The sequence below is a fragment of the Rutidosis leptorrhynchoides genome, chromosome 11 (genome assembly GCF_046630445.1).
Source record: "Rutidosis leptorrhynchoides isolate AG116_Rl617_1_P2 chromosome 11, CSIRO_AGI_Rlap_v1, whole genome shotgun sequence".
Classification (NCBI taxonomy): Eukaryota; Viridiplantae; Streptophyta; class Magnoliopsida; order Asterales; family Asteraceae; genus Rutidosis; species Rutidosis leptorrhynchoides.
This window is the reverse complement of record NC_092343.1, coordinates 68,510,291-68,525,616: the sequence shown is the minus strand read 5'-3', so window position 1 is coordinate 68,525,616 and position 15,326 is coordinate 68,510,291. Positions and strand designations below refer to the sequence as shown.

The window sequence follows — 15,326 nt, the reverse complement described above, 5'->3', positions numbered from 1 at the left end:
ATATAGTGACGCCAAGAGGAATCAGGCTAATCCCAAGAAAATCGAGGCCGTAGAACATATGAACTCCCCAAAATCAAGGAAATAAGTGCAAAGTTTGACAGGCAAGTTGGCCGCGCTAACTAGATTCCTATCAAAGGCCGCAGAGCCTTCACTACCTTTTTTCCAGACTCTTAAGAATTCATTGAAAAATTCAGACTGCAGATGGACTGAAGAGGCCTAAAAAGCTTTTGTCGAGATGAAGTCGCTCCTCAGGGAGCTGCCTACTCTGACTGTGCCAATAGCGGGAGAGACATTGATGCTCTATCTTGCAACTTCAAAGGAAACAATCAGTTCCGTTCTTTTCGCAGATAGGGGGCAGGTATGTCTCATATTAAGACTTGAAATAGGTACTGAATGTAATGCTTACTGTGTATTTCCCACTATTTTGGCGCAGGTACGAATGCCTATGTATTTTGTCATCAAAGCACTTAGCGACGGTGAAGTTAACTACCCACCTATTGAAAAGGTCGTATATGCGCTAGTACACACAGCTCGTTGGCTACGCAGGTACTTCCAGGCGCATCCAATATTGGTGTTAACTGATCAACCGATAAGACAGGTGTAAGTCGTGGCACGCGCATCCCTATCTCTTTTTTACACAATCTTATAAGATGCCAAACACGCGCTTGAATTAATTGTGATATGCTGATAACATTTGATGACAGGTATTGTACAAGCCTGAGGTTTCGGGTTGATTAGCCAAATGGGCCATCGAATTGGGAGAGCATGAAATTAATTACTCTCCGCGCACGGCGGTAAAAGGCCAGATACTTGCAGATTACTTGGCCGAAACAACAGGAGAAGTAGAGGCGCTCGCAGAAAGTACTACAATTGGCTGTGATAAGAATCAAGTTTGGGAACTATATACGAATGGAGATTGTGGGCTCGAAGGCGATGGCTCTGGATTGGTCCTCACAAGTCTCGACGGAGAGGAGCATACTTATGCACTCCGGTTCACGTTTGCTGCGACCGTCAATGAGTCTGAATATGAAGCATTACTGTCTGGGATGCGCATAGTGCAACAGCTCAGAATAAAGAACTTGGACGCATACGTTGACTCACAGTTGGTCGCTAACCAGGTCAATGGATTGTTTGGGTCGCATGAACCCTCTATGCAATGGTACATGGAACTGGTGCATGAATTAGCAAACGAATTTGATGTTTTTAGATTGACGCAGGTACCTAAGGGACAAAACAAGAAAGCGGACGCACTAAGCAAGTTGGCTGCTTTAGCCTTCGATCATCTGCACAAAAACGTGTGGATCGAAGTGTTAACAGAAAAATCTATTGATGAGAAATTAACTGTTGCGTCCATGGAGGAGGAAAGCCCAAATTGGATGACACCGTTGGTGAAATTCTTAACTGAGGGCGAACTTCCTTCAGATGAAAAAGAAGCGCGAAATATTCGCATGATATATGTGTTAATCTAAGGTGTTTTATACATGAAATCTTATTTAGGCCCGAGCCTATTGTGCATTGGACCTAATCAAGCTAAAGAGGTGCTCCAAAAAATTTATGAGGGTTCTTATGCTTTACACTCGGGGTAGAGAACAATTGATGCGAAAGTAATGCGCATCGGGTATTACTGGCACACCATTCATAGTGATGCAGCGGAGATCATAAGGACGTGCCAATCATGTCAACAACACGCGCCAATAAGTCGAGCACCATGGCATCTTATGATACCAATAACGACATCATGGCCGTTCAGTAAATGGGTCATCGACATTGTCGGCCCTATTACCGCGTGCTCAGGTACGCATGAAATAATCCACTTATGTAATACTTTGCAATATACGCGCTTTAACAGTATTCACATTACCATTGCTTGCTCAGGAGGAATAAAATTCTTGGTGGAGGTAATTGATTATTTCACCAAGTGGGTGGAGGCAAAGGCATTGGCGACAATTACTGGCAGGCGCATCCATAACTTTTTTTGGGAAGATATTGTGTGCACGTTTCGTATCCCTAATGAAATTGTCAGCGACAATGGTACTCAGTTTGAAGGCGAGCCTTTCAGGAGCTGGTGTCAAGAGCTGAATATCAAACAGTCTTTTACTTCGGTCGCTCACCCACAGGCGAATGGCCAATGTGAAGTAACAAACCGAGATATTGTAAAGGGGATAAAAGCGCGCATGGGCTTGTATGGTAATGAGTAGGTCGATGAGCTCCCAAGTGTTTTGTGGGCACATCGCACCACGCATAAAAACAGCACAGGTGAAACACCATTCAACTTGGTTTACGGGACGGAAGCAGTAATCCCCGCCGAATTAATGATTTCAACGAAGCGCATACGCAGCTTCGATGAGTCGAGTAATTATGAAGGCTTGCGCGCTAACCTAGATATGCTAGAGGAGTGTAGAGAGATAGTTGTCATACGTGAAGCCATTAACAAGCAGATGATCTCTAAGTACTATGACAAGCGCGTTAATCCTATGTCATTCAGGGTTGGAGATTATGTGTGGCGCAACAATGAGGCAAGTCGAGCAGAGAATACTGGAAAGCTAGGGCCTAAGTGGGAAGGTCCTTATGAAGTTATTGGAATAAGTGCAACGGGGTCCTATATCCTGGCAGGATTAAATGGAGATCGAATACCTTGCACTTGGCATGCAACCAATTTGAAAAGATGTTATATATGATTGTCAGGCTGCAGCATCAGGGATTGATGTAACGACCCTACTTTTTCCGTTATCTTTTACCGTTAATTATTTAACGTCCATTAATTGTTATTTGTGCCACGTCATTTCTATGATCTATATTATTATTTTAGTAATAATATATTAATTATTATGTGTTAAATGAATATTTGTATTCATATTTTAAATTGTACGTTTCTACGTGTCGCGGATTTCTATCCGGCGAATCTTTTCGGTTTTCAAACCAACGTGCAAGCTTTTGGGGTTTTTAAGTCCTAATTATTTTAAATATGATATTTTAGTGTCATATGATTATATATAGTGTTCATATATTTTATTCGTCGCGTATTTGTTATCTCTCCGAAAAATCAATCGCGTAGTAGCATTTTCGCGTTTCGGGCTTCGTTCGGGCATTCGAGCCATAAGGAATTTATCATTGGACAAAATTGGCCCACTAAGGGGCCCACCCTACCCCCATTCAGCCGAAATATCCCAAGGGAGGGGTGTATAGCCTCACTTTTCTCTCATTTTTGTAATTACACTCACTTTTAGCAATTTGTCACAAAACCTAGTTACTAGTTTTCTCTCAAAGTTTTTCTTCCTCCTCTTTTCTCCCATTCATGGCTGCTACCATCATCATCATATACATCATCATCTTCCATTAAAATCAAGCTTGGAATTTAGGGCTTTTAACATCAACGGATTTCTCTCGTTCTCCTCTACACGTTCATATAATTTGATTATTGATTGGGGTATAAACCCTAACCCTAAATTTTTGATTTTTCTTTAATTTTTCTGTTTTTTTATGTTATTTTGATAGTATGATACTTATATGTTATTGTATTGTTGATTGTATGCATAGAATTACTCATAAACACATGTTTTCGGTTTGATAAAATTGGGACAGCAGCTATTTCGTGTATTTCTGATATTGTGACTGTTATAAAAGTTAAAATAAAGTATCTAGATGAGTTCCTCTCATCAAGACATTAATTTTAGACTCTGGATTCATGTCGTTTCGATTCCCGGAGCCCTAGATATGATCAAAGTGGTATTTTGTTAAGATTGAAATGTGATATTGGTATGAACCAGGTTTGGTCCGACTTTGTGACCATATTTGGTGACTTTAGGGTGTGTTAGTATGTTAGGATCAATGATGGGACGAACTTTCATGTTCGGGTCATCTAAATCCGAGCCACGAATCACCCGTTGCGTCTAAAACACGATTTTGATTGAATTAAAGTTTCAAGTGATGTCTTGGCTGATCACCATGACTTGTGGGCTGTTCTTGGTGTGTTCTTGAGTTTACTAAAGTGTCGGGTGGTTTGATTAGGCAGAGATATATGTAAGGCTCGCCGAAAACCGACACCTGGGGCTCAAGATACGACCCGATGAACTTTTGATTTAAAACTTGTGATTAATTATTAAACTTATGATATAAATAATGAATTTCATTATCATTCAATTACTTATGATATAAAAAGTAATTATTATAATTTAAGACTTATGATATATATTTATTATATCATTTAATTATTACTTAAGATTTAATTAACATTTTAATTAAACTTATGATTAATAATACTTTTATTATTAATGGAAAATACTTATGATAAGTATTAAACTTATATTATAAGATTATTATTATAAGACTTATAATAAAGATTAATTAATTATTTAATTATTATAAGACTTAATTATTATTTAATTATAATTTAATTATTAAATACTTATGATTTAATAATTATAATTAGAAACTTATGATGTGATTAATAACTCATTATTAATTAATAATACTTATGATATGATTTAAAATTTATTATTAATTAATAATACTTATATTATGACTAATATTTAATTAATTAATTAAATACTTATGTTATATTAATTATATCATTTAAACTTATATTAACTTTAATAATTCATTTTAATTTAATTAAACTTATGTTATGACATAATTAGACATATTTAACTTTAATCAACATTATAACTTACATTATTATTACAACTTACACTTTTAAAATTAACGTTGACTATGTTTGACCAAGGTTGACTTTTGAGTTGACTTTCGGTTGACTTTGACTTTCAGTTGACTTTTGTTGACTTTCTAAATAAGGAAACTTTCCTAACTTAAAACTTTCTAAAAATAGAAACTTTCTAAATTTGGAAACTTTCCAAAAATAGAAACTTTCCAAAAATAGAAACTTTCCAAAAATAGAAACTTTCTAAAAATAGAAAGTGTGTGTCCGTACGCTGTTCCGATCAAACCGATGCATGTTGAGTATTGTTCTATGACTACTTGCAACATGTACAATAACTATCATACTAAGACTTGACTTAAGTTAGTTATTTATATCGACCTGCTTTATTTATAGGTCGGCGTTGTGATCATTCCTGATCACTTTACTTCATTTGATGTTCGCATATTTGTGTGGTTACTTCGTTTGCTATTAAGGTGAGTTATAGTCCCATTTTCTATTTTAAATCTTTTGGGATGAGAATACATGCAATTTATTTTATATTTTGGACACAAGTGGAAGTTGGTTTAAATTATTCATTGTGAGTTGAACAAAAATATTCCCTAGTCTGGTAACTGTAATCACTGGTTTCTACTGGTGAACGCGAATCCTACGGATAGATCTATCGGGTTTGACAACTCCATTTCGAGCTAGTCGCGCTAGCAATTTATAATCAAAATGTTTAGTACTTCGTAATTTGTTATAGATACACTTGTTCGGTGTATATTATTTATTGTGTTTGGCAAGGGTAAATAAATGGTTAAGTGGTTACCATGTGGCTCACGGTAAATGGAATAATGTTTTTATATGTTTTCTAAAATATAATTTTGTGGTCCAAAAAGGAGTTTTTATGTTTTTAAACATAAATTTTTACGGTTTAAATTAAATATTGTTTGCAATATTAAACCTATAATTCACTCAACATTTTTGTTGACTGTTACTCGCATGTTTTATTCTCAGGTTCATGATTGATTGCTTCCGCCGTGCTTAGAGAGTCTGCATATTTATGATGGCAGCTTTTGTTAAACAATAACTTGCATTCTATTTTGATACATTTAATAGTGGATGCTGTTGACTTTGTTTTGGTCAACTTTTGGTTAAGTAATAATGTATGGTTTTTCTAAACTTACATATTTTGATAGGTTTCCTTTATAGAAATTCATTTTTAAATAAAGAATACAAGGTTATTTATTAAATTCATATAGAGTTATGATCAAGCTGTGGGACCAAGATAACGATGGTCGTCAAGTGTACTTTGACGGGTCGTTTCATTTGATCACCCCGAATTTTAAGCACTTGCAATTTTTAGTTCCTTTAAAATGTTGCTTTATTTACTTTTAAGACAATTCGTATTTCTTTCATGGTTGCAATAAATTGTCATTTGGATATGACTTGAGGATTTGATTTATTTTGTAATAAATAAATTTAATTTTTTGAATAGAAGTGTTTGGCAACATTTCACCGCACAATATGACAGCTATTACGCGCATCCTGCCTCCTTAAGTGATGATGTAACGATCCATCCAAATCTATATAGACGAATACGTCATTCATCGATTTCATTGCGAGGTATTTGACCTCTATATGATACGTTTTGTAATCATTGCATTCTTTTGAAAAGGCACACCATAAATGAATATTTAAATCCAAGGTTTTCGACATCTGATGATTTCTACATATAGACAATCACCGTAAATAATAGTTTATAATAATACTTCCGTTGACAATGCAGTCAAAATAGATACATGGTGATGATTTTGTGAATGCAACATTTTCTCGAATAAAGCATGTATGACTCCATGCACATAGCTTGTATAACATATAAGCAAACAGCGGAAGACTTCTAGAAACCTGAGAATAAACATGCTAACAAGTGTCAACACAAAGGTTGGTGAGTTCATAGTTTTAATGTTTCGCATAATCTGTATATAAAGGTGGATCACAAGATTTCAGTTGTTTCATCCGAAATGTTTATCAAAATATTCTACAAGATTGAGCACCCTGGTAACTAAACTTTAACGTATATATAATAAGTACCCCTATTTTAACATACATGCAACCAACATGTACAATACACGCCAACCAACGTGTACTAAAATCAAATAGCATACGTTTGTTTTATAGTTTAGGCTAGGGTTTCTATACCTGGAACAGACGGGGATGTCAAGCCCTATGGATCCATATACAACTACTTGCGCTCACCAGTTCTTATAACTGGCAGTTACTAGTTACCAAAGCTAAGGGATTTTCAGTTCAAACTCGGTGCAGAATTTAGTATGTACTTGTATCCATTGCGTTTAAAATAAAGTGCATGTATTCTCAGCCCAAAAATATTAATTGCAAAAGCAATTAAAAAGGGAGCATATGAAACTCACCTTAGCAGCACATTAAATCGTTCATTGAAATGTGACCGAAACTGGGAATGCAAAATAACCGTAGATCTCAACCTAGAGAACATATGTTGGTCAATAAATGTCTATCAAACTAGGTCAGGTCATAGTGTATCACAATCATAATGCTCGAAATCGACATACAAAAGTCAATTCAAAAAGTCAATCTGACTCAATACTATAGTTGAATGATTATGGCAATCGAAACATTTTAACATTTCAAATAGTTTCTCAATATTTGTAAAATCAGATTATAATGTTTATAAAGCTTTAAAACATGATAAGACAGTCAACTTTGACAATTGATCAACAAAACAAAACGTACCTTATAGAGAAATTCATTTACTCGATTAGTAATATTTGAAAATTCAATTTATCAATCTTATAAACAAGTTGTTTAAATATCAATTATAAATTCAAAAGCAATTTCAATTAATGTTAATCATAATTCAGTTGACCATATCTTTTAATCCGTTCATCGAAATCACGCGATTTCTAAATGAAAAGTTAATAATTTTTTGCCAGCTTTCCAAAAACATGCATATCATATACTTTATATTAGTAGCATATGTATCAAATTCGTGATTCATCATAAACTATCTAACGAAAAAATTAAAGCATACAAGCATGCATAAACATATATACTCGAGCACTAGTCAGGGATACACTATTAATATATAAAAGTTGAGATATAAATGTTCACGTATCAATATTGTGATTCAATATTGTAGGAAAGTACGTAGACGCAACGGAGATGATAAACACTAGGTTTGACTCACGAGCAATACCCCCGAATCATACCCATAACTTCCATAGCTATAACCCATAATTTCCTTAGCTCTATCCCGCTCGAAAAGCTTGTTTTGAAATCGTTTGAGCATAACCTCGTCGTAATATTTTATGTATAATAATACTAATAATAATACTCCTAACAATAAGATTAATAATAATATTAATCTTATTTATAATAATAATAATAATAATAATAATAATAATAATAATAATAATAATAATAATAATAATAATAATAATAATAATAATAATAATAATAATAATAATAATAATAATAATAATAATAATATAAATAATAATATATGTATATCGCGAGAGAGATAGATGAATCAAAGAATCAGGAAATGAATTCGTTTTATAGACTGAAGCTGGAACCGACACTCATGCGATCGCATGAGTGTCAAATAGAATTTACATGCGTTCACATGATGATAAAAGTCATCTCATAATGCTTCATTTTCCTTTGTCGACATATTATGTAATATTATATATATTATTTAATAAATAATATATTTAATCTTTAGAATTAATTAAATATTATATTATATTCTCGTGCAGAGTTGATTTGTAATTTTTACACTGATGTGTTGTACGTTGACCCTCGACTTAAGTACCAGTTCCGATTTTTCGAACGCATTTTCGTACGCTTAGAAAACTAGTACTTTACGTTTCGTGTAATGTACCTTTATCAATAACAAGACTCAAATCAATGAAAAATTATCCCACTCAAAGTGTAACTTATTCATTTGAGTATTTTGGTCATTTGCTTCTTTAAATCGACGTCTCATTATTTACCAATATATATTATAATAATACTATTTTAAATCCAAAACGTTTTACAACCAAGCTTATATTTTATCACTTTGTAAAATAATGATATTAACATTTAAAAATATAAACTTATATATTTTAGAAATATTTATTTGCTAATATAATATTTAGTTTTTCAAAAACTAATTATATTTCAAAGTTTAATATATTTAAAATCATTTAAATGTTAGATATGATTATATCACCTTACGTTTTACGCTCTAGTACATAATTTGATATGATTCTTTTATGCGCTAACGTTTAATTTAACTTCTCAAATGTTCTAATTAACATATCTATAAATCAAACGAATCAATAAACAAGTGTTACTATCGATTACTTAACTTATCGATATTCATTTTCTAAGTTATCTATATTCCCCAATTTTAAATAATACGAAAGTTAAATAGTTTATCTTATCAAAAGTCACGAGGCAATTATTGTAAGACATGTAATGGAAATCAACAGGAATTTCCACCAATCTGTCTAGCTCTCGCTACTTGACACTTTGTCCTTACTCGAAGATCACTTTACCATTTATTCCGAATACCGTTAAAAAGAAAAGGTTTCCTAAATCAAAGTGGACCTCTCAACAGAGACTCGTAATCATATCACAATGTATATGATAATTCAATCATTTGATATTATCTTTTAATTTTGTTGATAAGCATATATGGAAACTAATGCGTTTATGTAAAGTATTATTCATCAAATACTTTGTTAACGTTTTCAAGTTATATAATAATTTCATAACTTATTTTCATGTCAACCAAACCGTTAAATGTTTTATTAATATTTCTCAATTTAATAATCACACATGTATATATATTCATACATATCTATTTACACATAATTGTTCGTGAATCATCGAGAGCAGTCGAAGGTTAAATGAATACATGAACACAGTTCCAAATTTTTGAGATTTCAACATTACAGACTTTGCTTATCGTGTCGAAAACATATAAAGATTAAATTTTAAATTTGATCGGAAATTTCCGGGTTGTCACAGTACCTACCCGTTAAAGAAATTTCTTCCCAAAATTTGATTGGGATGGTCATGGCTGACAATAAGTATGTTTTCATGACACATACAAGCTGAAAATTAGAGTTTTATCATCAGCGAGTAATTTGGATAAAACCATTCATTTATGTGAAGAGTACGAGTGAAGCTATCACAAAAGAGTGAAATGAGTAAATGCAGATTCGTCATATCTTTTGACATAGATAGGATTGATTTCCAGAGTTTAAGGGATTTGGAGAAAATCTTTGTAATAAGATTTGATTCTTCGGTAATTAGAGAAATTAGAATCTTCTTTGGTTAAATGCGATTATCTGTCTCGATTGCTCTGTCTAAGATTTCACTATAAATTCACCCTCTTCGTTTCCTTATTTCCACAGCTGATACTTTCTATTCTTTCTCCCTCAGCTCATACTTTAAAGCATTCGTCAATATGCTCCATCCAGTTCTGATTCTTGGTATACTCCTAACTTTCATATCTGTCATTCTTCTTTTTCATCTTTCGCCGAAAGAATCTATTCACTTCTACTATACTCTTGGTTTTATAGTGTTTTTAGTCCTTCCTTGTCTTTATATTGCTATATGCATCGATATATACGGTATATAATTTCGGGGTGGTTGTTGGATTTTATATCTTCCCTTATATTTCGATGGGAGCGTGAAGATCAGATGAAGCTGAAATACCCTCACCTATTTCCAGAAGATGCGTCAACACCTTCAACAGCTTAAAATTTCGGGACGAAATTTATTTAACGGGTAGGTACTGTAGTGACCCAAACTTTTCCATGATTATATATTAATTGAAAACTATATTTGCATGATTAAATGTTTCCAACATGTTAAGCAATCAAATTTGTTAAGACTTGATTATTTGAAATGAGTTCATGTAGACAATTGACCACCCAAGTTGACCGGCGATTCACGAACGTTAAAACTTGTAAAAACGACATGATTATATATATATGGATATAAATATAGTTAACATGAGATTATGATAAGTAAGTATCTCCATAAGTATATTAACAATGAGTTATATACATAAAAATGAGACTGCTAAGTTAAGAAACTCAAAACGATATATATAACGATTATCGTTATTACAACGTCTTACTAAATACATATGTATCATATTAAGATATTGTTACACTATATTTAACATGATAAAATGATAATTATATATATCATTAAGTAAGTTAACAATGAACTACATATGTAAAACAAGACTACTAACTTAAGAATTTTGAAACGAGGCATATATGTAACAATTATCGTTGTAACGACATTTTAATGTATAAATATCATATTAAGATATATTCATACATCATATCATGATAATGTAATAATTTAACATCTCATTAGATATAATAAACAATGGGTTAACAACATTAAATGAGATCGTTAACTTAAAGGTTTCAAAACAACACTTACATGTAACGACTAACGATGACTTAACGACTCGGTTAAAATGTATATACATGTAGTGTATTTAGATGTATTAGTAAACTTTTGAAAGACTTTAAGACACATATCAAAGTACTTCTACTTAACAAAAATGCTTACAATTGCATTCTCATTCATTTTCATCAACAATTCTACTCGTATGCAACCGTATTCGTACTCGTAAATACCCAGCTCCTAGACGTATATACTATTAGTATATACACATAATAATTCAGCTCTTAGTAGCCCTAGATAGTTAACAAACATGTGGAACCAACAATTAGACAACTAGCATGACTTATGAGCAAGGAAACAAAAACAAGAACTCCTTTTAACCCCACTCACCTTCACTACTCACCACCTACTCCATTTTACTTCCAATTTTCTTCCCAATTCTCTCTCAAAACACACACACTCTTCCATGAACGTCTAAGTTACTATTTTTCCAGCAAAAATCATCAAATACAAGCTTTGGTTATTGCCTATAATCATCATAAAAGCAATTACTCAAGAACACATCAAGAACACTTCCAAGTTTACAAGTTTACTTCCAAGTTTTCTAATCCATTCCAAGCAATCATCTAAGATCAAGAAACCTTTGTTATTTACAGTAGGTTATCTTTCTAAATCAAGGTAATATTCATATCCAAGCTTTGATTCAATTTCTATAACTATAACTATCTTAATTTGAGCAATAATCTTACTTGAACTTGTTTTTGTGTCATGATTCTATTTCAAGAACTTCCAAGCCATCAAAGATCCTTTGAAGCTCAAGTTATTTTTTCATCATTTCCAGTAGGTTTACCTACTAAACTTGAGGTAGTAATGATGTTCATAACATCATTCGATTCATATATGTATAACTATCTTATTCGAAGATTTGAACATGTAATCACTAGAACATAGTTTAGTTAATTCTAAACTTGTTCGCAAAAAAAGTTAATCCTTCTAACTTGACTTTTAAAATCAACTAAATGCATGTTATATATCTATATGATATGCTAACTTAATGATTTAAAACCCGAAAACACGAAAAACACCGTAAAACCGGATATACGCCGTCGTAGTAACACCGCGGGCTGTTTTGGGTTAGTTAATTAAAAACTATGATAAACTTTGATTTAAAAGTTGTTCTTCTGGGAAAATTATTTTTCTTATGAACATGAAATTATATCCAAAAATCATGGTTAAACTCAAAGTGGAAGTATGTTTTCCAAAATAGTCATATAGACATCGTTCTTTCGACTGAAATGACTATCTTTACAAAAACGACTTGTAACCTATATTTATGACTATAAACTTATACTTTTTCTTTTTAGATTCATAAACTTAAGTTCAATATTAAACCATAGCAACTTGAATCACTCAAAACGGATTTAAAACGAAGAAGTTATGGGTAAAACAAGATTGGATAATTTTGCTTGTTGTAGCTACGTGAAATTTGTAACAAATCTATTCAAATCCTAACTTAATTAACTTATATTGTATTATACATGTATTCTAACATATATTACGTAATCTTGAGATACCATAGACACGAATACAATGTTTTGACATATCATATCGACCCATCTATATATATATATATATATATATATATATATATATATATATATATATATATATATATATATATATATATATATATATATATATATATATATATTCGGAACAACCATAGACACTCTATATGCAGTAATGTTAGAGTTAGCTATACATGGTTGAGGTTGATTCCAAAATATTATATATACTTTGAGTTGTGATCTAGCCTGAGGCTTGTATACACGAGGTCGTGGATGGATTCAAGATAAAATATATTGCTTTAATTCTGTACATCTAACTATGGACAACTAGTTGTAGGTTACTAACGAGGACTGCTGACTTAAAACACTCAAATCATTAAAACGTAATAAAAAAATGTTGTAATTATATTTTGATCATACTTTGATATATATGTACATATTTGTTATAGGTTCATGAATCAACCCGTAGCCAAGTCTTACTTCCCGACGAAGTAAAAATCTGTGAAAGTGAGTTATAGTCCCACTTTTAAATCTAATATTTTTGGGATGAGAATACATGCAGCTTTGTAAATGTTTTACAAAATAGACACAAGTACTTGAAATTACATTCTATGTTGGATTATGAATACCGAATATCACCCTTTTAGCTTGGTAACATAAGAATTAGGGAACAGACACTCTAATTGACGCGAATCCTAAAGGTAGATCTACGGGCCCTAACTCCCCCCATAATGGAAAATGGTATGCTTTAGTACTTCGAGTTATTAGTATAGATGGATTTCTGTTTTGGGGATATTCTATATGCATTTTGTTAATGTCGGTTACCATGTGTTCAACATATGAATGATTTTTATACAGATTGTATATTATTGAAAAAATGAAATCTTGTGGTCTATTATTACGATTTGATAAATATATAGGTTAAACCTATAACTCACCAACATTTTTGTTGACGTTTAAAGCATGTTTATTCTCATATGATTATTAAGAGTTTTCGCTGTTGCATGCTAAAATATGGACAAGATTTGGTGTCAGCATGCTTGTATAATATTGTTTAAAACTGCATTCGAGATTTACTTTGTTGTAACATATTAATATTGTAAACCAATATGTATTGGTAGTGTGTAAGTGTGATATTTTTAGATTATCATTTCTGGATAATCTAGGTGGTGACTTTTTAACCTTGTCGATAAAATAAAGGTTATGGTTTGTTTTAAAAACAAATGCAGTCTTTGAAAAACGTCTCATATAGAGGTCAAAACCTCGCAACGAAATCAATTAATATAGAACGTTTATAATTAATATGAACGGGACATTTCAATTGGTATCCGAGAGTTGGTCTTAGAGAACCAGAATTTTTGCATTAGTGTATCTTACCGAGTTGTTAGGATGCATTAGTGAGTCTGGACTTCGACCGTGTTTTCTTCTAAAACGATTGCTTAACACTTTTTGTTGGAAACTATATATTATTAACATGTAAATATTATGTGATATATTAATCTCTTAACGTGTTTGATATTGTATGATAGATGTCTACTTCTAGTACAAATCCCATCGATTCACCTATTAATAATGAAGAGTCGAATATATTTTGGGAAGATTCACAAAATCCCGAGGAGGAACCGGAAGAGGAGGAACCGAAAGAGGAAGAACCGGAAGAGGAGGAACCAGAAAAGGAGGAACCGAAAGAGGAGGAACCAGAAGAAGAAGAGGTTCCGGAGGAAGAAATATTAATACCAACAGTTAAATGATTAAATAAAAGAAAATCCTCAACCAACGGACCAAACTTAATAATGGTCAATGGTGTTTCCACTGAGAAAACAAAATATTGGGAAAATTATCAATTTTCTGATGAATTGGATCCCGACGAGGATTCTTATGATGTTATAGAAATTACCTCTACCCAATTTGAAAAAGCAAAAGAAAACAATAAGGGAAAAGGTATCAAAATAGAGAAACCTGATTACAACCCCGATGAACTTTATATATATCGTAAACGCCCATATTTCTTGGATTTTAACAATAATCCTGGAACATCTAGGCCACCAGGTTTTTCTAAACCATTTGTGAAAATGACGGCTCATATTAGAGGATCACCAAGTATCCCTAGGAAATTAGCCAAATGAACTAAGTTCGAAGAAGAAGAAACGAGTGAGTCGGAATAAAGAGTTGTAATCATGCTGTGTAATATATGTATTGTAGTGTGTTTGTATTTTTTATATGTAAAAATTGCTTGTATTGTTAATAACCTTTTACGAATCTAATCATTGTTTATTTTACAGTATAAAAACAAAAATGGACGTTAAGGATAGACAACCAAAAATTTTAGAAGACCTACCAGGAGATATGATTGATGAAATCTTGTCTAGAGTCGGGCAGAATTCATCAGCATAATTAGTTACGGCAAAATTAGTTTGTCAAACGTTTGAAAGACATTCTAGGCATGCCTTAGTATATAAAAGGCTTTCCTTTGAAAGATGGGGTATATCACATTAGGGAGACTTTAAGTTACGCCAAGTTTTCTTTAAGGCATTTAGTGTGGGAAACCCAGATGTAATTTTACGCTACGGGTTACGAACCTATTTTGACTCAACATATCCCAATATAGGACTCCGTTCTTTAGAAAGAGCTTCTAACATGCAACATAAAGAAGCATGTTA

At 32.4% G+C, this 15,326-nt stretch overlaps 1 protein-coding gene across 1 annotated transcript; it reads left to right on the top strand.

The window, feature by feature from the left end:
• The first annotated feature begins 235 nt into the window (after positions 1 to 235).
• LOC139874658 (uncharacterized) lies at positions 236 to 1,469 on the top strand. The gene is made up of 4 exons (XM_071862063.1): positions 236 to 358; positions 434 to 546; positions 705 to 709; positions 802 to 1,469. Exons 1-4 carry the CDS (start codon positions 236 to 238, stop codon positions 1,467 to 1,469), a joined length of 909 nt encoding a protein of 302 aa, XP_071718164.1.
• Positions 1,470 to 15,326: the final 13,857 nt, after the last annotated feature.